At 55.1% G+C, this 22,968-nt stretch overlaps 8 protein-coding genes across 8 annotated transcripts; 4 read left to right on the top strand and 4 right to left on the bottom strand.

The window, feature by feature from the left end:
- Positions 1–46: 46 nt before the first annotated feature.
- On the bottom strand, positions 47–1,366 carry SLS55_002383 (uncharacterized protein; the record flags this gene model as incomplete). The annotated part of the gene is made up of 5 exons (XM_066773865.1): positions 47–70; positions 130–822; positions 880–1,094; positions 1,181–1,278; positions 1,347–1,366. The coding sequence occupies 5 exons, from the start codon at positions 1,364–1,366 to the stop codon at positions 47–49; spliced, it is 1,050 nt and encodes a 349-aa protein (XP_066636432.1).
- An 888-nt stretch (positions 1,367–2,254) lies between these two features.
- On the bottom strand, positions 2,255–3,332 carry SLS55_002382 (uncharacterized protein; the record flags this gene model as incomplete). The annotated part of the gene is made up of 2 exons (XM_066773864.1): positions 2,255–2,318; positions 2,422–3,332. 2 exons carry the CDS (start codon positions 3,330–3,332, stop codon positions 2,255–2,257), a joined length of 975 nt encoding a protein of 324 aa, XP_066636431.1.
- A 1,181-nt stretch (positions 3,333–4,513) lies between these two features.
- Positions 4,514–6,753, bottom strand: SLS55_002381 (uncharacterized protein; the record flags this gene model as incomplete). Its single annotated transcript, XM_066773863.1, has 5 exons — positions 4,514–4,567; positions 4,627–4,934; positions 4,991–5,897; positions 6,327–6,533; positions 6,622–6,753. 5 exons carry the CDS (start codon positions 6,751–6,753, stop codon positions 4,514–4,516), a joined length of 1,608 nt encoding a protein of 535 aa, XP_066636430.1.
- A 2,460-nt stretch (positions 6,754–9,213) lies between these two features.
- Positions 9,214–9,988, top strand: SLS55_002380 (uncharacterized protein; the record flags this gene model as incomplete). The annotated part of the gene is made up of 2 exons (XM_066773862.1): positions 9,214–9,264; positions 9,326–9,988. The coding sequence occupies 2 exons, from the start codon at positions 9,214–9,216 to the stop codon at positions 9,986–9,988; spliced, it is 714 nt and encodes a 237-aa protein (XP_066636429.1).
- Positions 9,989–10,496: 508 nt separating this feature from the next.
- On the top strand, positions 10,497–11,475 carry SLS55_002379 (uncharacterized protein; the record flags this gene model as incomplete). Its single annotated transcript, XM_066773861.1, has 2 exons — positions 10,497–10,602; positions 10,676–11,475. 2 exons carry the CDS (start codon positions 10,497–10,499, stop codon positions 11,473–11,475), a joined length of 906 nt encoding a protein of 301 aa, XP_066636428.1.
- A 2,150-nt stretch (positions 11,476–13,625) lies between these two features.
- Positions 13,626–14,359, top strand: SLS55_002378 (uncharacterized protein; the record flags this gene model as incomplete). The annotated part of the gene is made up of 2 exons (XM_066773860.1): positions 13,626–14,052; positions 14,172–14,359. 2 exons carry the CDS (start codon positions 13,626–13,628, stop codon positions 14,357–14,359), a joined length of 615 nt encoding a protein of 204 aa, XP_066636427.1.
- A 382-nt stretch (positions 14,360–14,741) lies between these two features.
- Positions 14,742–17,106, bottom strand: SLS55_002377 (uncharacterized protein; the record flags this gene model as incomplete). Its single annotated transcript, XM_066773859.1, has 2 exons — positions 14,742–17,009; positions 17,101–17,106. 2 exons carry the CDS (start codon positions 17,104–17,106, stop codon positions 14,742–14,744), a joined length of 2,274 nt encoding a protein of 757 aa, XP_066636426.1.
- Positions 17,107–21,338: 4,232 nt separating this feature from the next.
- Positions 21,339–22,297, top strand: SLS55_002376 (uncharacterized protein; the record flags this gene model as incomplete). The annotated part of the gene is made up of 2 exons (XM_066773858.1): positions 21,339–21,960; positions 22,056–22,297. The coding sequence occupies 2 exons, from the start codon at positions 21,339–21,341 to the stop codon at positions 22,295–22,297; spliced, it is 864 nt and encodes a 287-aa protein (XP_066636425.1).
- Between the last annotated feature and the right edge of the window lie 671 nt (positions 22,298–22,968).

Here is a 22,968-nt window from a genome sequence, read left to right as displayed (position 1 = left end):
GCCAAGCTCCTCATGCCACATCTCTTTCGCCATCACCGGACCCTCCCTAGGCCTTCCGCGGCTTGATGGGCTGCAACGAACGGTCAGTCTGGTGCAACATGCGCGCGCGCACAGCGGGGCACAACTCACCTCCTGCTTCGGGACCGTATCGATGTGGACGGCGGACTTGACGAGGGCGATGTCGCCGGTGCCCATGCGGTTGTGGTACGTCTGGCCGCCGCCGAACTCGAACAGGAAGTTCATGGGGAAGCCGACGTCGAAGGGCTCGGCCTCCTCGATCTGGGCAATCTCGGCGGGCGACAGCTCGATGCCGAGGGCCTCGATGTTGCCCTTCAGGTGCTCGATGCGGCGGCCGCCGACGATGGGGAAGACGTACGGCGACTTGTGCATGACGTAGGCCAGCGCGATGGCGGTGCGGTGCACGCCGCGCGGCTTCGCGAGCACGTCCAGCGCCGCCGCCACCTTCTTGTCCTTTTCGCGCGGCGGGAACATCTTGCGGCCCTCTTCCTGCTTGGCCAGCTCCTCCTCGGTCTTGAAGAGGCCGCCGCCCAGGGCGTTCCACGGGGCCAGCGCCATGCCCTGCTGCTGCACCATGGGGATGATGTCGCGCTCGAAGTCGCGGTCGGCGGCGCTCCACTTGCCCTGGTAGACGGAGAAGGGCGTGAGGGCGTGGTCGCGCGCGTACTGGTTGGCCATGGACACGACCCAGGCCGGCGTGTCGCTGATGCCGAGGTAGAGCACCTTGCCCGCGACGACCTGGTGGTGCAGCGACTGCATGACCTCCGGGATCGAGGTGGAGAAGTCCCACCAGTGGACGTAGAGCTGTGAGATTGGCCATCAGTTTTTTATAACTGAGAAAAGAAAAAAAAAAGCACCTACCAAGTCAATGTAGCTCGTCTTGAGCTTCCTCAAGCTGGCCTCCAGTGACACGCGCAAGCTCTTGCTGTGGTTGCCCTGGAAGTTGCTCTTGACCTTCTCGCCACCCTTGCCCGACGGGAAGAAGGTGGTGAACTTGGTCGCGAGCACGATCTGGTCGCGGTTCTTGCGCTCTTCCATCCAGTCGCCGAGCCATTCCTCGCTCTCCTCGCCCTGGTCTGCATGTGCGTGTCAGCTTCAACTGCTGCTGTTGTTTGCTGCACGGGAATCGATGGCTTGAATTGGTTGGGTGGTGAAAGCTCACAGTTGTTGGCCGTGTCGATGAAGTTGCCGCCGCTCTCGACGAAGAAGTCGAGGATCTCGTACGTCGTCTTCTTGTCGCACTTGCCCATGAAGCCCTCCCTATGATTTGAAATGTCAGCGGCCAATGTCCAACCGATGCTTTCTCTGATTTGGCAGGGAAACGGTACCAGGCTTCGCCGAAGTTCATGGCGCCGAGGCAGAGGGGCGACACCCTCACGCCCGCCGACGGCGACAGAATGCGGTGGTAGCCGAGAGCCGTCTTGGGCGTGGCAGCCGGAGGGAAAGCCATTGTTTTTATTTTATTTTATTGCTCGATTTCTGAAGCAATTGATGCAGCTGCGGTGGTTCGATGGGATTGGATGCGGGAGATGCGGTGGGATGAAGTTGGATCAATGAGGGGTTCACGGCGGAAGCTTCTTAAATACCATGACGTGCGTACACCCACAGCAGGAAGGAGGGACCCTTGGCCTATGCTCCCGGCGGGGTTAAGGGTTTCAAGTCCGTTGTTGCTTCGTCCGCATATGTCCGGGACTGACTTGTAGCGATCGGCCGAGGGTGAACTTCGGGGGAATCTGGTCGAAGGTCTGAGATGCTCCGTGTATAGACTCGTAGTGGCTTTAACGGACATTGGAGTTAAGACAAGTCGTTCAGGCCTTCTTTGACTACCTCGACCTGCAAGTATCGTTCTCGAATCAAGCGTGTGTGTATGATTTTCTTGTTGTTGTTGTTGTGACCATCCCTTGTCGACCCCGCATAATTGACGATGCTTGAGGGTGTAGTACTAGCGCAAAACTATAAGCCGAGTTTGATCCCAGTCTGTCGGTAAGAGTGACGCCACCATCGAATCTAGGTAGCAATACATAGCATCCTTCACGTGCCTATTGGTCTCCTCTCAGGCATGCTCTCGCTTATGTTGCCCAAAGGGGGTTGGGTGCACCGGCGCGACAGGAGATAAATAACGAATCGCATTGAATATTTACACGGAATGTGTGGTGGAATTTTATAAAGTTTGCCGAAGTGATGGCTATGCACAAGAAGCGAAGTCCCGGGCTCCAATTCCACCCATTTACTCTCCTCACGCGTACTGGACGAGCGTGTCCTCGTAGTAAGCGTACGCAGTGCCGCTCGGAGGCTCGATGCTGTACATGTAGTCGCCCCAGTGTTTCTTTGGTCAGTCAAGAGCGTTTCAAGCTACAAAAAAGGGCGGGAAGGGGAAGACTTATCCATGGTCCGGCAGCCCACCACAAGTGGCCGGTCCAGACGTCGCTGTTGTCCTTGAGGTACTGCAGCCCGTCCTTGACGGCGGCCATGCACTGCTCGTTGGGGCCGGCCGCGAACTCGCCGATCAGGCCCTTGTTGCCCGTGTCGCGCAGCCACTGTGTGGCCGCCGCGAGCCGCTCGCTGAAGATGGTGGCGCTGACGCACTCCTCGTGCGTGCCGCTGCCGTCCGAGTCGAGGTACTGGTGCATCTGGTACACGAGCTTGGACGAGTCGTTGCTGGCCGCGGCCGGGTCAGTGAGCGCGCCCATGGTGTCGGCGTTGCCCGACGACACCCACGTCCACGCGCCCGTCCAGCTGTTGCCCTCGGGCGTGATGTACTGCGTCGTCGCGCCCGCGCCACGGATGCCGTCGATGGCCGCCTGGTTGAGCTGCACGACGAGGTCCTGGTCCATGTCATGGTACTCGTTGTTGGTGTCGAAGACGACGAGCTCGTTGGCCGCGAAGGGCGCCGCCACCTTGGCCCACCACGCCTTGAAGCCGGCCGTGTCGGTGATGATGTCGCCGTAGTAGCGGCCGTAGTTGTGCGGCTGGATCATGGCGTACGCGCCCTTGCCCGTGATGTACTCGACGTCGGCCGTCAGGTTGCCCATGTAGGCCGCGTCGAGCTCGCCGGTGAGCGAGTCGGGGATCAGCCGCTCCATGGCGAAGTTCAGGCGGAACATGTTCATGCCCTGCTCGATGAAGGTGTCGACCGTGTCCATGTCGTACCAGATGTACTCCGTGCCGTACACTCCGGGGAAGATGCCGTCGCCGAACTCGGCCCCGCTCTCGTTGATGCCGAACCAGAGGAACTTGTCTTGACGGCGCTGCTTGGCCGGTGCGGCCATGGCAAACGCGGCCGTGGCCGTGGCCAGGCAAATGGAGAGACGCATCTTGGGGTTGAAAGAGAGAATGCAAGGAAGTGAAGGAAAGAATGCCTCTCAGATGGGCTATGGAGACAGCATTGTGGGACGAAACGAGGGTGTATATATAGCGTGCAAGGGCAGTCGAAGTCCTGAACTGTTGGCAGCCCTCATTTGCGTCACGGCGAAAGAACTCCGCGTCGTCTCCGCATTATGCCAGCGGAAGTCAGGCCCGGGGTGATTAGGGAAGTCTGGGGCGGTATGATCGCCACGCCTGTTTTGCCGGTTTCATCACCCCATGGTCGCCATCACACCGCGCGGCCCACTCTATGCGCATATGAGCACAGTGGTCTGTAGTCTTTACCCACAACAGTCCTCACCGAGGACGCGTCCCGAGCAGCGAGTGATGTGTCTCCCTGGAAGAACTGTCAATTGTTTGGCGGAGGATAGAATAAGGAGAATCAATGAGTAGGACGGGGGCTTGGCTGTCGTTAGGCGCAGCGGCAAGACGGCCAAAAGTTTTGGACAGATGGCCGAAAAGCCAAGCGAAACAGCGCCCAGCTCCAATCAGGGGAGAAAGAAGTTCAAACGGAACGCGACGACCGGCTTCAGAAGCCGGAATAGCCGCCGTCACTAACGGCACACCGGTCCGACGACGACGCGGAGCGGACAGGAACAGTCACATCCGTCTTGGGCTGGCGGGTGGCGAGGCAAGTGGGACTGGAAAAAGCTCCGTTCCTGGCATTGATGAGGTCAAGTACGTGGCGGCAGGTGGGTGTTCGATGGAGCGATACGATGGAAACACGCCAGTCTCACGACATCACGTGGCTTGGCATGCAACGCTTTTGAGACTGGCGGGGTATAGTTATCGTAAGAGAGCCTTACAAGTGGGTTGTGATACGAGAGCAAATTCTAGAGCGAGACGACGGGAACGCACATCGGTAGAGTACATCCGAAGCAGAGTCACGTGCCGGTAGAACAGTAGGGGTATAGTGGATTATTTTCTGTGCCACGCAAAGGAGGCTTCATCGGTATTGCTAGTGGACAGTCGGAGTAAGTACCCGGATACAGTTGGAAGCACTGATACCGTAGAAATACATGCAGACAAATGACCCTACTAACTACGTTTTTTATTGTCTTCCCATTTCCTTCGGTCATACCTTTCCCTTCCATTGAGAACTTTTTCCACCTACATCTCTGCGCAAAAGAATCTAGTGAACCCTGTTCCTATGCGCAAACTCATCATTCTCAAGATACACGTCAATCTTGGCAGAAAGCGAGAAGTCAGCATGATATTGTAAACGAAAGGATAGCAATCACTGACCGTATTCGTCATCTTGGAATCGACATCCTTGCACAGCAGGCAGGCGATGATTGCAACGATGCCGAACCCCATCGAAGACATGGCAACCAGGAAAATTCCCTTGCAATACGCCCACTTGAGCGCCTCCGACGCCGCCGCCACCACGGCGGGGGAAAAGGACGTCGAGAGTTGCGATGTCCCGATGACGGAGAGCAGCTCTGCGGACCGCGACTGATCCAAGCCAGCCTCGAGTGCCGCGGGCAAGACGAGCTTCGGGGTCCATTTGGTGACCTCGTTGTTGAAGATGGTCTGATACACCGTGGTTGCAACTGCCGCCAAGTCAGTTCGAAGCTGTCCAAGGTGAGCGCTTGCAGCGAATACGTACCCGCACCTCCGGCAAAACGAAGGGAACCAGAGATGCCACCGCTGATGCCAAGATCCTTGTGCTTCACGCCCAGCTGCGAGAGCATGATGCTCAGGGGCACCGCCCACGCGAAGGCCGTCTGGGAGATGAACAAGAAGGCGCACATGGTACCCATGTTGTGCGGCGTCGCGAGGCCCAACAGCGCGCCGAACAGCACGACGACAAACGTCGACACGACCAGCTGCCAGCGCCACCGCCGGATCCTGCTGCCGAAGCAGAACAGGAAGAGCGCGCCCGAGCAGATGGCCGTCCCCTGCGGCAGCGTCAGCACCGTCGCGTACACCCAGTCGGCGCCGCCGTCCGTGTAGAAGACGGTCGTCATGGTCGGCCACAGGATGCTGCTCGAGTAGTAGAACATGTTGGTGATGGACAGCGCCAGCGCCGGCGCCGTGAAGTCGCGGCCCCACGACGCGGCGAAGATGTGCGTCGGCGCGAGCGGGTGCGGCGCGCCGCCGTACCTCTCCCACAGCCCGAAGGCGACGAGGAAGGCGAAGCCGACGACGAGCGCCGCGACGACGTGCGCGGACGACCCGGCGTACATGCCTGCCCAGACGATGCCGACCAGGACGGGTACGCAGCCGGCGGTGAAGAAGAGGATGCCAAGGTAATCAATCTTTCTCAGGGCTTGGAGTAAGGGGAGCCCGGCTGGGTGCGCCGGCGGGAAGTATAGGAAGAATAGACCGACGAAGGAGGCGAACTGGAAGATTGCCGGTGCGTAGAAGTTCCACTCCCAGTTGGCGAACTCGTAGCTGTACCTTGCAGTGATAGGCGCAATCAGAATGGCGACGTAGACGGTGCCGTCGGCGATGATGATTCCGATGTGTCTCCACTTGGTGGGGAGAAGCTCCGGGAGTGCGAATGCTGCCATCTGCAAAGGCGATCAGTACGTTCATGTTGATGTGGGGACGCAGCGAGTTGCAAAGGAATAGAGGCCGCAGCCGAAGCAAATGTCCGAACCCAGATGTGCGTTTGGTAGTTGCACCTATGCATCAAGGTGTAGTATTCAACCATCCACGTAGGAAGGCTTGGGAACCCATATCATTGTGTGGGCATTTGCTCCTGCCGCCGATGCAAGAGGGCTCAACTATTGTGCAACCCACTGTGGGGATCATGCAGGGCAAGCGGAGGTGGGGCAGACGAACCTGGCAAAATCCTCCACCGAATCCAATGATTGCCATCCCGGCGGTGAACATGTTAGGGTTCTCCGTCTGTTTGCACGCCCCCACAATGAGATGACCCACGGCACAGAGCTGCAGTGCATCAGCGCAGATCGTGCAGGAGAAAACAGGAAACTCACGAAATTGCCGCCCACGAGGAACCAACGCCGCCCCAGAATGTCTGTATTTGCTCCTCCAACCATGAACGAAACAGTTACCGAGACAGACCAGGCCGGAACGAACCACACGTAGGCGTTAGGCTGTCCGAAGTCGGCCGACACAAGGGCCCCGACAGCGGCTACTGTGGGAACAGGCCAGAAGCAGAGGCCATATCCAAAGGACAGAAACTGAAAGATGCATGGTCAGTCATGTGTCAGCTGGTCGGTAGCTACGTTTACCTACACAAACGACGATCCAAGTCTTGAATGTTACTACCGGTTCCAACTCGGAAGGCGCGGGGGTGGACTCGGGCGTCGAGTTTTCAACATCTTTTTCGGTGGGATTCGCCAGTGTCTTGCCGTCATGCAGCGAGTCGTCCTGCTGTTGGGCTATTTCCGCGGTGGCCATGACTGCAAGACCGGAGTATTGCTGAGAGCAAGGCGCAGTAGCTGAGCAAATGACGGAGGCGGAAACACCGAGATAAATGTAGCGCTCGATCGGCACTGAAGAACACGAGAAGAGCCGCGCAGTATTGCGCATCCGCAGCTTTAGCGCCAAGCGCGCAGAGGCGAGCAGGAAAGCAGAAGACGAATAAGGGCTGTGCATTAAAAGGCGAGAGAACGGAAGAATGTCTAAAAGAGGTAGCGTTGGAGGACTATTTTTCTGCAGAGAGTGGTTTTCTGGACCGATCACTGCATAGCGGCTTACCAAGACGGCGCAAGCCGCTGTACGGGAGAAGAAATCGACGAAAGGACGATTGACAGATGCTACGCCGCTCACTACGTGGACGTGGTGTGCGAGTCAGAACGAGGCTAATTGATTGCAGCACGAGGGGACTATGGCCCCTTTCGGGCTTCGCGCAGTCCACCTTCGCGCTTCCCGCCAGGCCGCCCCCACATGCCACGGGCTCACGGCTGTCCGAGGAAAAAGATCCTTGACCGCTGTGGCACAGCAGAGTACGGCCAGCTTCTTCTGCTTCCGCCTTGCAACACTAAAGTGGTACAGAGTAACTGTGGCGGCCACACACTCAAGACAGTGCAACCGACGATGGCAAGGGCCGAGTGGAACAAGACGCCACCCAGGCGCTCGGGTAAAGCCGACTAGACATGACGGGTGGCCCGGCTCGCGAGGGCGGCCCGCTGCTAACCACGGACCGCAGATCTCGTCCATGATTCGCGGACTGAGCTTTGACTCGGTTGTGAGCCATCCTGAAGTGATATTAACAATACTGTACCACTTGATCGGGAGGATGCCATGTTTTGGAAACAGGACAGGAAGTTTCGGCGTAAAGACATCCTTGCTCATTCTGGGCAGAGGAGACTTTAGGAAAAGAGCCCGAAGACTCAATGCCTGGATGGTGAAATTCTATATCTGGACGTGTTTGCATTGTTCCAGAACAAACTTTCTACGTCCGCACAATCAACTTACCTAATTGCCAGGGAAGGAAGAACGCAGGGCGGGCAGGAAACAGGGCTTAACGCTGTGCCCCCGCAACAGATTTAACTTTCGGATACAGCGCGCCATGGACCCTTTGTAACACAAGCTGCGGGGAACCCTGTAGATGAACCAGGCGCAAAGATCGTGGTCCCAGTTGAAGCAATCAAGGAAAGATCGCGAGGCGTGGTTATTTACGAACTGCCTGGTTGTCTGGTTGGCGTATACGCGGGCCGCTCTTATGGTGTTTTGCCCCGATTCGGTTAGGTTACAGGTAGGAGGGGGGATTGGGTTGGGTTGGGTTGTCATTACCGAATCGGGGCAAAACTCATATTGGCCACTGTGCATATGTCAAGCAAACAGGCAAAGATATTTGCCTATTTACATATATTTAGCAATCAACCAAAGATTGGACCTCATCTTTGTCTTTAGTTACTTGTTGGCCACCTTGAAAAGGGCGGGTCTGGGTAAGGTTCAGCTACAGTTTCTCAAGGTTGCGTGGTCGGAGTGACCTACCAAGAGGCCGAAAAGCGATCACAATGTCTCAAAGGAACCCTTCTCGGACGATTACGATGATCTGGTGAGCTGCGTGTGTGGAGAGCTGTCGTTCCTGAGATGATACGCTACAGGTTCCAACCGCGAAATGTTTCAAACCTTCTAGGGTTCACACTCCCTCGCTGAAGCTGGATCAAATTTAGTAAATACTTCAACATTGGTGATCCTGTAACATCAGTAAAGAGACTTAGCCTCGCGAAATCTTGGAAATCATAGTGGTGGTTCTCGTCCGTGACTTGGCAGTGCTGACCAGCGTCTTGGCCCTAGCATCCCTTCGAACACCAAAGCATCTAATAGATGTTTCTTCCTCGTTGGTAATAGATACGAAGAGTCAGTTGTGATTTCCTAATTTATTAGCGCTCTAAAAGTCGTGATACTGAGGGGACACGGAGTTGGACGGAACCTGCCAAGTCCCCTAAACATGCATGGTCAATTCTCCGACATCGTGCTGTTGCCTGAGAGCCAGCTCCACAGCATCGCCGCGCCGCAGATAACAAGGGAGAAAAATTTGTTGTAATTCGTCGAGCGTGATTCCGTGCCGCACGTAGTTCCTGTAAAAGCGGGCAAAGATCGCCGGGCTACTAGCGGGTGGGTCTTCGCTAATGCAGGCTAAGAGGGGCTTTCGATAAGTCTCCCTGGTGCCTGCCGCCGGCGCCTGCCCTCTACAAGATGCTTACTGAGCCTTCTCGGTCCAAAGCCATGCCTGATGATGTAGGAGCTCATCAGTCATCCTGACTACTCTATGCATGTCTGCCTTTGGATCCCAATCATCACTCGAGTTCCTCCTCTTGATCAACTGGGACTGCGTGCCAGATATTTCAACAAGTGCCTTGTGAAGATGGGTTCCCCGGCCATTCACCCAAAGACATTGCTGCCACAATGGGAGACTCTAAACGTGCACAGAAAGTAGCTATTGTGACGGGAGCTACCGTACGCCTTGCCCAAATCACCTCCCAACCCTCCCCCAAGACTGAGACAAAAATCAAAACAGTCCGGCATTGGCATCGAACTCGCGCGAGACCTCGTCTCCCGCAACTACAAAGTCGCCCTCGTCGGGCGCAACGCCACGGCCGGCGAGCAAATCGCCGCCTCCCTCCGCGGCGGCGGGGAAACCAACGACGACGATGACAACGCCCACTTCTTCCCGGCCGACGTGTCGTCGTACGCGTCGCAGGCGGCCATGTTCCGCGCCGTGTGGGCGCGCTGGGGCCGCGTCGACGCGCTCTGCGCCAACGCCGGCATCGTCGACCAGTCCTCGGCCTACCTCCTGGACTCGCGCGGGCGGCCCGTCGACGACGTGCCGGCCGCGCCCGACCTCTCGTGCACCGACGCGGACTGGAAGGGCGTCGTGTACGGCGCGCGCCTGGCCGTGCACTTCATGCGCCACAACAGAGAGCCCGGGCCGGGCGGGAAGATTGTGGTAACGGGGAGCGTGGCCGCCATGTTCCCGCACGAGAGCTACCCGGAGTACTGCGGGGCGAAGGCGGCGGTGGTGCAGTTTGTGCGCGGGGTCGCGCCCGTGTTGATGGCGAGGGAGGGCATTGCGGTCAACGTGGTGCATCCGGGCATTGTGGATACGCCGATTGTGCCGCCGGAGATGATAGAGGCTGTGTCGCGCGAATGGTGGGTTAAATTCTCCGGTCAAACAAGATGACCGAAAGCTGATTCATCGCAAGCATCACCCCGGTCGAGACGGTGTTGAGGGGGTACAGACTGTTCCTGGACGACGAGACTGGAATGACTGGCAAGAATGTGGAAGCGTCGGGCGACAAGCTGCATTTCTACGAGCTGCCGGAGATGGGCAATGGAGAGGTAACGAGGCGGTCCGTCACCGTATGGGAGCCGCTCTTTGCCATGATGCATCATGAGAAGTCTGGCCTGCCTGATGCAATTGAGTAGATATGAGTTTGAAGACTTAATCCTGCTGTAACCGGCTGTGGAGAATGAATGATTCGCAGCATTCAGACTCGGACCATACTCCTCCCCGAAAGAAGCATCGTGGAGTGCAGAGTTTTCGTGCGCATTCAATTGCACGGTGGGAGGTTGGAACGTGCGACGACTCCGACTCCGGTGGGCGTGACGTCTTCGCACCACCTAGGTACCCCGCCATACCCCGCACCAGTCTTCTCTTCCCCAACAGCCTTTTTTCCACCCACACAACCATGTCGCGTCCCGATTTCGGCAGAACTGCATCGACCAATCTCTCCAGCGGCTCAAGCGCCCGTCAGCTGGATGGCAAGCTGGCCATTGTCACCGGTGCCTCTCGAGGTAAGTAAATCGTCCTGTGCTACCCTTCGACCCGGGGAAACACCATCGCTGACGAGCCAATGTCTCTCCGCAGGCATCGGCGCCGCGATCTGCACCAACCTCGCCAGCAAGGGCGCCTCGCTCGTCATGAACTACACGTCGGACAAGTCGGCGGGGCCGACGCAAGAGCTCGCGGCGGAGCTGGAGCGCACGTACGGCATCCGCACCACGACGGTGCAGGCCGACATGGGCAGCGAGAAGGGGGCCGCGCACGTCGTCGACGTGGCCAAGAATCACTTCTCGCACCCGAAAACGAACAAGTTCCAGGTCGACATCGTCGTCAACAACGCGGGCGTCTCGGGCAACCAGACCATCGCCGAGACGGACCCCAAGCACTTCGAGTGGCTGTACAACGTCAACGTGCGCGGCCCGCTGCTGCTCATGCAGGCCGTCGAGCCGCACCTGCCGCACGACCGCTCCGGCCGCATCGTCAGCCTGAGCAGCGTGAGCAGCAGCTTGGGCTTCGCCGGCCAGAGCATCTACGGCGGCACCAAGGCGGCGCTGGAGGCCATGACGCGCACCTGGGCTCGCGAGCTGTCGGAGCGCGCCACGGTCAATTGCGTCAACCCCGGCCCGGTGGCGACGGACATGTATGCGAGCAACGGCGAAGACTTCTTCACCATGATCAACCCCTGGCTGAAGAACACGCCGCTGGCGCCGGCGAGGGAGGGGATAGACCGCGACGAGTTTGTTCAGAATGCACCCAAGGCGGGTGGCCGCCCGGCGTATGAGGAGGAGATTGCGGGTGTCGTGGTCATGCTATGCAGCCCAGAGGCGGGGTGGAGCACTGGAAGCGTCGTCTGCGCGAACGGAGGTATGCGGTTCAGCCCTTAAGCGGGGTGGGTATGCCGGTGAGCCGTTTAACACATCTTCCTCGGTGTTCGTGGGCTAGACTTCGGATCCTGTAGAGGGCGCTAATAGATGAGATTGGCGTCAAATCCCTTGACCGGAACGGAACGTAATGTTTACGATCTGCCATACGATTGAGCCCTTTTCTTTCCCTTCAGCACTTATTCTGGCAGCTCCCGACCGTGGGCAGAGAGTGAGCTGAGCTGAGCAGTAATTCCGCCGTTGAGGAAGCAAGTCCGAGAGGGCCAGCCTTCCCCGGATTGAGCTGAAAGGTGTTAGTTGCATTGCATGGCGCACATGTTTGCCTATGGGCTCATTCACGTCTGTGGTTTATCCCGACTGGCTTATCCCTCGCATCCTAAATACGCGCATGCGCTTGCAGACTGCGAGTGGTAGTAGAAAAATGCATTCTGCTGACGTGCATTGCAAGACTGCTTGATCGAATGAAGGATTGCATGCAAGACTCACTGGTTGCTTAGCTGGTGGCGGAGCATTATTGAAGGCCCAGGCTCAAACAAGTTGCATGTTTGAGATGCCTCAACTTGTTGGGCGGCAGCGAGCTTCGACCTTTCATCTGCGTAGGTTCTATCGAGCACGCCTCTTGCACCAATTTTAACATTAGCAATAGCCTACGTGTAGCGTCTGGAAAACCTGCCATGTTGAGAGAGGGAATCTTCACACGCCCAAGGTCCGATCAAAATTACGGAGGACTCGAGACTTGCTATGCGCCTCATCGCGTGAGGGAGAATCCTTGCTTGGGATTAACTCTCTGCTGTTTGCATCGGATGCTCGTTATTTGATCCGCCAACTCTCTTTGTTTCCTTGGTCTGTCGTTCTATTATTTGATTGGGAATTTTTAGGCTCTTCCGCCTGGATCCACACAACGAGAAGATGGGCATGTGCTTTAGTCTTGAACTCGTTGTTCGAGCTTCACCGAGCCAGGAGATTTTTTCTCCTTCTTTGGCAGTGTCGGACTTCTCCTTTTGTGGCTGCATTGGGCGGCACACGTGGGATGTGTCGGGTGTTGGTGGCGGCCAAGTGGCGGGCGTCGGCGAGAGCGGCTCTCGGCTTCCATCCGAAGACTACTTACCAAGAATAACCGATCCTTGACCTCTAGCCTTGCTGCAATGCTACTCTAGCACCGTCGAGCCAAGCCACAGCCAGGGACAGCTCACTGCTGATCGCACTTAGCCTGCTTATTGCTGCCTTTCAGCCAGGAACACCGCCCCATCCTTCATGCCGCCTCTCAGATCGTCAGCGAGCAGATTTCCATTAATGGAGCCTTCTCCGCATCAGCTATACCCGTTTAAAATGCCCGCTCGTATAATCCTACTACCCCGCCATGGTTATGCTGGTCAGCAAGCCTGGGCGAAGATTCCGGAACGTGGAGTGATCGTCGGTGTTTCTTTTGCGCATCCCGCACTGGGTCCCGCCATATCCGCAGTGCTTACAGCAACCAGCGCCCTGTCTCAGAGCGTAGTCACGCTACCAGCGTACATGTAAATTGTCCCTCAAGACATGCAATTAATCTTCACCGCCGTGCAACACGAAGCTGCAGCAAGATGGGCTTGCATTAACGCAGCAGCATTCCCCACATGACGATGCCGGATCCCCGCCGCCATCACCGTCGCTAGCATGCCTCGATACGAAAGCTTGACCTACCAGGTTCTTGGTCAGAACCGCCTTGTCCCATTCGGGGTAAAGCTTGTCCAACACGGTCAGCATGCAGACTCCCGCAGCTTACCCACAGCCCTGGAGAGAGAAAGAGCCGCGATGCTCGCCACAACCCTGTTCTGTCTCCAGAAATTCTTCTGCTGCGCTTCGGCTGTCTGACACCGAACAGGCGAAGCGCGTGCCCACTTTAGCTTCATGCCCGGAGGATTGACCGCACGGCAGATGCCTCCTTGGTCCATGTCACGGCACAGCACAGCCTGGCAAAGTCACTGTGCCGGCTGATAGTTGTCGAGCCATGGCCAACGTGAGCAGCATATAAAGAGATGATCTGCCAGGTCTCAGTAACGCAAGTCAATCCCGGCAAGAATATCCCATCCTCCTCCCAGCGCATAGGCCCATACCCCAAGCGCCTTCCCTTTAGAACATCTTATACACAACATACCTTCAGAACTCCCGTCACGATGATGAAGTCCCTCGCCGCCGCCGCCCTCCTCTCCCTCCTCTCCCTCACCACCGCCTCCCCGCTCCTCACCAAGCGCGCCGACCCCGTCTGCCCCGCCGACGGCTACCTGCCCGCGGACCCGGCCTCGTGGCTGTTCCCGGTCGGCATCTACCCGGTGTCGGCGAGCAACCCGGACACCAACTACGGCACCGTCTACTCGCCCAAGATCACGCCGGGTGACTTCTGCACCATCTTCAACCTGTACGTGCCCGAGTCGGCCGCGGGCAAGACGTGCACGCTCAAGTTCCTGTTCCCGTCCCAGGACCAGCTGCGCACGAGCAGCTACACGTACGAGGGCGCCGGCCACTTCACCTTCACCGGCTACGCCTTCGGCACCGGCGCGACCGACGAGACGACGTGGAACAACCAGCCGTCCGCGGGTCCGAGTAAGTCTTCCTTTTTTCTTTTCCCCCTCTTCTTTCTTTTTCTTGTTGTTGTCCCGCTATTCATATGATGCTGTGTATGGGACTTGTGACTGATTGTTTGCTTTTTTTCTGATATACAGGCCCTCCCTCCCCTCCTGCCGTGCTGGCACCGGGCAACGCCTACGTCATCAACGCTGGCGACTGCGGCGTCCAGGCCGGCCAGGGCTCGCTTGAGGTCAGCGGCATGCTGTGCAGCTCCGATACCACCTTCGAGTACTTCCAGGACTCCGATCTCTGCCCGATTGGGTTCTACGTCGTCATCAGCTAAGAAGTGGCCGAGGATGCGAAAACTTGACGGCATTGGTGGTTTGAGTGCGGACCTGAGAGTTTCCGGGTCGAGGCTGTTTATTGTGTAATGAGTAATACGAAAATTCATGGTCACGTATCTGTACATTCCGCTGAATGTTCGCATTGTGTGTTAACTTATTCACGGGTTCAAATGCATACATGCTCTCGTGACGCTTGACATAAAGTACTACGATGACCTGTCGCAGCAGCTGCAATCTTGGTTTTACACATGAGAAGATGTAGCATTGTAGGAGTACTAGCTTTTGCTTATGGAATATAGGAAAAAAAAAAAAAACTTTGCGTTTCTACATCTGCTTTGGTACGCCCTGCTAGACATATCAAACTTTCCCACCTTCCTGAATTCAGTCAACAGAGTCCATTTCGAGGTTGGTCTTTCCGTGCTTCCGGCGAAGGCGATGTCCGCTGGCCTCTGAGCTTTGGACCTTCGGATACGCCTGCGGTGTCTTCTGCGTAGGCAACGGAATTCGCGATACATGCGATGCTCCTTTCGATACGGTCGGATGCGTACCGTGATGCAATTGAAGCTTGTCGGTGTATACACTCCTTGGATGATTGGAATTATTCCCCTTTGCCGGATTCTCTTGGCGCTGACTGTCTTCGAAGGTGAGTTTTTCAAGCTTACACTTGCCTGGAACTGCTGTAAGCTGTGACTGCTCTGCTTCCAGTTGTACCTCAACGTTCTTCTCTTCAGACAGAGAAGTAATATTGTCCTCGGATTGGACGGTCGAGATGCTCGAGTAAGTCATTCCTTCGCTTGCGTCAGAACGTTGAATGGAAGAGCCGCCATCGGATATTGACGACTCGCTTGGTCCGTTGTCGTTCTGTATTCGCGTAAAAGTGATATCCTGATTCTCTTGACTGAACAGTTTCTTGGTTGGAGTGTGCTTGCGGCCACAGATGTCTTGTAGAAGCGTCCCCGACTGGCCAAATATCACAGCACCTTTATCGTATGGATCCAAGTTGCCGGGTCCATTGACAGTACCGATGGCGTGTTTTCCCACTACTTGACTGAGGCGGTTGCATCCACAATCATACGGTACTCGGACGTCGCATGGTCCAAAGATTGATCGACTTTGGTGCCACTGCAAACAGGTGTTGCTCAGGAACTTGCGATCAAGAGGACAACCAGCGACTTCGTACAGGCCTTTGAGCATTTGCACAGGAACAGCGAGATAATCCTCGCCCTTTGGTAGGCTAATCCAGCGGCGGCATAGAGACGTTTGACAAGTAGCGGAGGGTCTGACGAGATCTTCGAAGCCGTTCGCGAAGAGTGCGAGAGCGCCAATATCGTGAATGAGGTTGACCCAACCTCCATTGGTTTTGGCGATATTACATCTCTTCAAGGCGCAAGGGGACTCTTTCTGCACGATGTCTCTGAACTCAAAACCAATCAGTTCGTCCCGGAAGTTGATTTTGGGCTCGACTCCTGGAGTGGCGTCATCGGGGTCCTTATGTTCCTTGAGACGATCGAGGTATGACCAGATGTCCACGACCAGCTCTTTGAGGCGGTAGTTCTCCTCAGGAATTATCATGTTGTTGACATCTCTCATAAGTGTTTCTCGTGCACTACACTTGGAGGTGTCTGTGGAAAACAGCTTGATCTTTCCTTCGTTGTCCGCAAAAAAGCCGCTCTGCAGTCGTGCTTGAGCGATGTGGAGCACCACATGTGACGCTGGTACAAGCCAAGCTCTTTTTTCGCTGGTGTCATAAAGCAGTACCTTCAGTTTCTCGGCCAAAGCGACGATTTCCTGGTAAGGGCCGTTGTTCCTTTGGAAGTGACACTTTCCATCCTTGGTGCCGAAAGCAACATTGAGCTGTCCTACACCTAATTGAGAAAACCCGACGGTTCCTCCACTGAGTTTGAGATGTTGACCGAAACTGTTCAAGTGGAAGCCGGAGTAGTGGAGATTTTCGTAGTTGATCGCCTCACTTCCAAGGAATAACTTGACCGCGCTACACCAACCGACGATCGCCCTGGTAGACCTAAGCGCGTTCAGGTCGAACTCGTGGATCATCAGCCTGTTCGGGCAATTCTTGACTCCATCTTCATACGTAAGTGCCTTGCCATCGTTGCTTTGAACAAGGTGCCATCGAATCCTTTCCTGAACCCTTTCTGTGGGGACAATCATGGTTGAGAAACCCTTCAAAATGATGCCTCCTTCGAACTCGACAGCATGTCTGGCACCAGCCAATGCTGCTAGAATGTCGACTGAGATTTCCAGACCCGATACACTCTCCCTTTCCGGTATTGGGAAGCCGCGAGCGATTCCAGCACCATCGAAGAGGGAGAACCAACATGATGCCTCCTTCGGATCCAAAGGCCGCTGGGCGACGGATACGTGGAAGCAGCGAATGTCCGACTCAGTCGATGTGCTCTTAGCAACTGTAGCTTCCGAGTATGATACTACGTTACCAGAGAGCCCACCTCTGAGCGCGGTGGCAAGCCATGACATCTGCTGGGCAATTTCCACGATTAAATCCATCGTGGCAACCAGTTCTACCCGAACAAAATTGTGTTTCCGCTTGTCGAGAAATTTGCTGTCCAAGTGGATACTGATGGATCCGCATTTTCCAAGACGGATAGAAGATGTTGACTTCTGCAGCGACTTCTGGAGCAAAGGTAGAAATATGTCGCAGCTATTCGGCCAGATTGATTGGAGATAGTCCGCACAGGTGGCGGCATACGCGTAAAGTCCAGACCCACATAGCACAAGTACATTTGCCAAAGGTGTTTTCAGATCGCCATATTGGGATTGCAGAAACTCCATTGGGTCCCAATCGATTGAGAATGACGTGAGATACAAGGTGTCAATAGGGTGACATTTGCAGTTGGATTGTTCTGTTGTTCCTTCGTTGGCCATTTCGAGGAAGCACTTGGAACAATGTTCCCCGCCAGGTGCAAGAAGATTACTTGCAACGATCTCCTGGATGTACTTCATTTGCGATTGGTCATCACAGTACAAGTCTCGCCGAATTGAGATCATCAACTTTTTGAACGGCTGTCCAGCAAGTAGAAAATCATTGACCGCATTGAGATTCAGTTCGAAGTCATCGTCTTCATCGGTGTCCGAGTCGTCATTCGTTTCGGCCGTTTGCAGTTTGTCAAATAAGCTGATACGCTCATCCAAAGAGAGTCGCATCCCATACCCTTGGAGACGAGAAAGAGTAAGTGCGTTCGGGTCCACAGTGGAGAGAGCGTTCTGTCGGAAATAGCGCGCAATTGTGGACCGGTACCTTCGGATTAGACGAATTGCGTCTTTGACTATGCTGTTGTCGAATCCTACCAGGGGATTTCTATTGCCATTTTGTATTAGTCCAGATATTCTTTTATTTTCACGTTTGGTTCAAACTTTAATTACGCAGCAGAATCCTTTCCTGAGGCAATTTCTTCAAGGTCGATTACATATCGATTGAGGAGATGATCCAAGTGGGCCTCCATAACGGCTGGCTCATGCTGTGTGGCAGCATAGGGTGCCCATTCACGCGCTCCAGCTTTCGCGATCAGGGTGTTGCCAAAGAACGCGATGAAATCCTGCAAGAAGTTTGTAGGCATAACACGAGAACTACTCCCTGTCTCCGTTGAGCAGATAGATGCCGTATCTGTGCCTTTCCCGCTATGGTACCCGGAATCCGAATGGGCTTGACCTTCACCAGGAGCCAGAAAGCCTTCGATGGCCTCTTTTGTCCGAGATTGGCCATCTTGCTCATGGAGTTGGGACGCATTGTAAGGGCTGTCTTGGAGACCACCATGTGAACCTTGGGTTGATGCTGTTGGCCAGGTGGGGGACTGGCTTGGGACTCTAACTTGTTCCTCTTTCGATGGACTTGATGTATGTCCGCTTTGCGTCTGACTGTAGATCAAGCTAGTACTTTCTGGGGGCCCAACCTCTGAGATAGGCGTGTAGATTTGATCCGTTGCGAGGTTTCGGTCTGGCTTTGATCTAGACATTTGGTGTCCTGAGTATGATACTTCAGGCGCAGATGGTGCTTTGTCTGAACCTTGCAGTACATCTAGAAAGTTCTTTCGTAATACATCCAGCCATTCCGGAGCAACATGTCCAAATTCAAGGGATTTGACGTTATGCTCCACAGTGTATGGCTTTGCGTAGTTGAGACGAGTCATAACATCCAGTTTGGCTTGGGAAGGATCGGTGGCAACAATAGGAATGGCTGGAAGCATCCTCCCATCCGGATCTTCCCATTCAGGTACGTCGGGAGAGCAAGATCCAGTATACACCACGGAGTGCTCTGCCTTATCCACGCCAGACTTAGCAACACCCTGTCTGTTGTACGTTTGGATTGACCTGCGTAGTTAAGCGAACGAACTCTGTACTGTGTTTTCTAATGCACTTACAGGCATGTACAACAATCTCTTCCCTCTCGAATTACGATAAACCATCGTATCTTGTTGTAGATTGGCTCATTGTAAGCCCCAGTGACAAAAGTCACTCCGGAATGCGCGTTTCCGGCGGGCTCGGGCCATAGGACTTTGAAAACCTTTCCAACTTTGTAGAAATCCTGACCTGGATAGTGTCTTACGTATCCTATACGAAATAAGCACTATAAATATATACAACATAGATTTATACTTACGAGGATCGAGACGCTCTGCATCTCCGGGTCTCCCCCTAACTCTCCTATATGATCGGATACCGCTTTGAAGTGCACTTGGCTCCGTCATTTGCTCCGGCGTACCATCCTTCATCCTCGTCGAGACGTATTGCGAGTTGTTGACTTCGGGGTATACTCGACCGTAAGTTTGATAAACGTAGCAGTTGTCCGCTGGGTCCCAGTAGTAATAGTCTTGCCGAGTGGCATCCCACTGCCACGACGGCCGCTCCATGCTGACCAGCCGCCAAACTTTGGAACAGGATGATGAAAAGTAACTTGTGTGATGACGGAGAGAAATGGTGGTAGTCTCTCCATTTATATGCAAGAACTCCATGGAGCTCCTTGGCTTCGACAAGGGTAGCATCGCACTGCCGAGTGCCACATGTACAGAGATGACTGGCTGAAGCTCTCGGTCATCTGATTGTGGCATGCAAGGCGTACTTTGCTGCAAGTCAGCCTTGAACGAGCTCTCTCGATTGGCCCGTCCACCCCGTACATGGAAGGCTGAAGGTTCGAACAACACTCCAGAGCATGATTATGCCTTGCTGCAGGAGCCTTTTGGGTACGGTCAGCTGCTTACGCCCAGCCTCCCGGTTTTTGCTTAGTGTCTAGACGCAAACCCGGCTCATAAACGACCAGTGGTTATTACATGGACGCTCTGGATCAGTAATAGCTCATGTGGAGTGAGGAATGATAATAATCATTCACTATAAATATTGACAAAACGGAGTAGCCTATGCAACGTGAATACGCGTTTTTCCCGCATCCTTGGTGGACGCCGGGAGCAGCCCAAATAACCATTATTTCTTTCTCTTGTTTCGCATAGATGCTGTGACAGCAAGCAGACCCAGTCCTCTCAGTCCTCTTGCCATAGGTATTTGTCGGACGACAAGAGCTACAACCAAATTTCGAGCGTTCCATACCTATTCAAGCCTTACCAAGTAATTGTGGAACCCGGTTGCCGATACAGGGCACTTCCGTGCGGATGCGAAAGATAAGCAGCGGCACTGCCGCATCGCAAAGCCGCCAATGTGCGCAGCATCATCAGTACCCCGCATCAGCACAAGGCTGATCTCCTCCGAGATAGCGTCACCACGCCTCAACAACCCAGGCAGTAACTCAAGTCAGCCTCGTGGATGTGCGACGCATGGCGCTACTCTGTGAGACAATGCGAGCGGCTTCGTTGAACCGATTCGCTGATGGGTGGACATGGCCTGATGCAGACCTGGACGAGGCCGAGCACGGTCCCGCTCATCGAAATATTCGACCGATGGTTTGCAGGATGCCTAGATTTACCTGAAGGTGAGTTCGATGCGTCGGCAGTGGATTTGGTCTCGATCTTTTGAAGGTCGGTGCTATTGGAGATGGCCTTGCTTCTCTCGAACTCTAAAAAGGCTACATTCAGTCCATAGACTCAGAATTGTTGGGGCAGGAGGATGGACTTTGCGACGCAAAAGATAAAAGAAATCAGCGTGGAGAGGGAAAACCGTCGTATGCCCTCAAGTGAGAAAGAGGTGCTTGCGAAGTGTGGGGCGTAATGTCGTGATTGTACCTTTCCTTCCTCTCCAGAGAGCAGATTAAAAGAAAAGCCGTAGTGAAGGTTGTGGCGGGAGTAATAAGTGAAACGCAATTCGATAGCACCTCGGGAGCGGAGATAGCTACTTACTCCACCTTCCGTACCCCACGGGGAAAGTAACTCCATGAGAAGCAGCGGGGTGGCCATAGCTCCCTCGGGGCGACCTTCCTGCGGGACAAATCTCCTCTTCCGAGCACTTCCCGGAAAGCCTACACTCGTCCCCGCCAAGCGCTAATGCAAGGCACCGTACCCCGCGCTGCTCAATGCTCGTCATTTCAACTGTTGCTCGGGCAAAGTTTGCTCTCCTTGTGAGGATCCTGCCATGCCGATGCCGATTTCAAAGACCGAGCTGCTCTGGGTAGCGAGCTACAAAACCGGTTCAAGCCCTGCATATAAAGCTGCTTGACTTCATCTCGTCTCTCACGACAGGAAAAGTCTTGCTTCATTGTTGCGCCCAAACTATGACCACTTCTGTCTTTAGCATTTAAACATTCATTCCTCGACTTCTCGCCGCCGGCGATTCCTGCGTAGAGGCTTACCCTGCCTCTGTAAAGCTCCAGACACCATATCACCGCCTCCCTCTCCTCCGCAGAACCGCACTCGGAACCCATTACCTGCGCAAACAGCACCACCAATCACCTCGCGGTCGTCATCCACCAAAGCGCAACTCCCTCCTCCAAAGCCACCGACCACCGACACCGAACAGTCACCTCACCCCCATCCAACCTCGCCCCCCGAGCTTCCGCCCAACATGTCGGCCCCCGCCAGCTCCACCCAAACAATCACGCACATCGTCCTCTTCAAGTACAAGCCCACCATCACCTGGTCCGACTTCGAAACCCACTTCGACGCCTTCCGCGCGCTCCCGCACAAATGCCTGCACCCGGTGACGAACCGGCCGTACATGCTCTCGATGCGGATGGGCAAGAACCGGTCGTGGGAGCCGTTCGGGAAAGGCATGACGCACGCCTTCGTGCTCGAATTCGCGTCGCAGGACGACCTCGACTACTACCTCACGAAAGACCCGGTCCACCGCGCCTTCAGCCGGGCCGCGGGGCCCCTCATCGACGACAGCGTCGTGGTCGACATCCGCGACGGCGTGCTGTTCGGGCCGGGCGCGACGAGGCCGGAGGGCGTGACGTTTCCCGGCGAGGAGGAGGGGAAGAGGTGGAAGGGGAGCTGCCACTGCGGGGGCACGGAGTGGGAGGTCGTGGTCCGGGGCGAGGGCGAGGAGCTGAAGCACGTGCTGTGCCATTGCGACACGTGTAAGAAGCTGGGAGGCGGCCCCTACTCGTGCAACTACATCGTGCCGAGGGAGGACTTGACGATCACCAAGGGGCGGCCGAGCGTGTATACGTACAAGGGCGCGAGCGGTAAGTTTGGCCCCCTTTTTATCCTTCGCCGCAAGTGTTGTGGGACTTGTTCCCCCCGTTTCGGATCGATTGCTGACAACTTTGGATGATTGCAGGCAAGGACGTGCGATGCCACTTCTGCCCGACCTGCACTTCGCACATCTACCACCATCAGGATGCCATGCCGGAGAAGGTAATTGTGCGGACACTGTTGCTTGAGGGCGGAAACGATCTCGAGGCCGGCGGTGAAATATTCCCCGAGGGCAAGCTGAAATGGGTGCAGGATTTGAAGGAGAGTTTGGAGCCGATCCCAACGAAAAAGGTCACCAATGGAGTGAACGGTGTCAATGGAGTTTGAGTTATTTTGCGTGGTGGGGGTTTGGAGTTGAGCGTGGAGAAAAGTTGTCTTGGAGCGAAGGTGTCGACACTAGTTAATGTGCATTCTGAGAGGCGTTGTAGATGAGAGGTTGTAAGTACTATCCAACAAGGATGGAAAATAGCGCATAAGCATTGGTTGATCTGAGGGTCAGCGTTCGATATTGCGAAGTGTTCGTCAGACAGAAACTCTCCTCATTCACAAGGTTCATTACTCGCGACGTTACCCCACCTAACTGTACTACTCCATCACAGCAAACATAATATATGAAGTGTCATCGGATCGTCTTGTCCGGAAGGATTGCAGCATTCAATTGATTTTCTGCCAGCGAAAAGGCAACACCGTACGGGAGACCACATACAACACCGCATTTGTACAACACCGCATGCACACCGGACGCAACGCCCCACATACCTGTATATACCGCCGTTGCCGCGCAAACAAATCCTGCCAAATTTCACGGATTTTGATCATATAAAATTAGAGAACGCTACACCATCAGACAAATGAGGATCTTGGCGCTTATGGACATTGCGGGGTTAATCGTCCCCACACTACTCTTAAAAGCGACAGCATCAGCGGCAACGGCCGATGGTTCACACAACCAAACTAGCCTGCAGACGCCTTCGGAATACACCTCAAATACATCCAAG

Source organism: Diplodia seriata (assembly GCF_021436955.1).
Source record: "Diplodia seriata strain FDS-637 chromosome Unknown scaffold_2, whole genome shotgun sequence".
Classification (NCBI taxonomy): domain Eukaryota; kingdom Fungi; phylum Ascomycota; class Dothideomycetes; order Botryosphaeriales; family Botryosphaeriaceae; genus Diplodia; species Diplodia seriata.
Note: the sequence above shows the minus strand (reverse complement) of the source record. Positions and strands in the feature narration are given on the sequence as shown.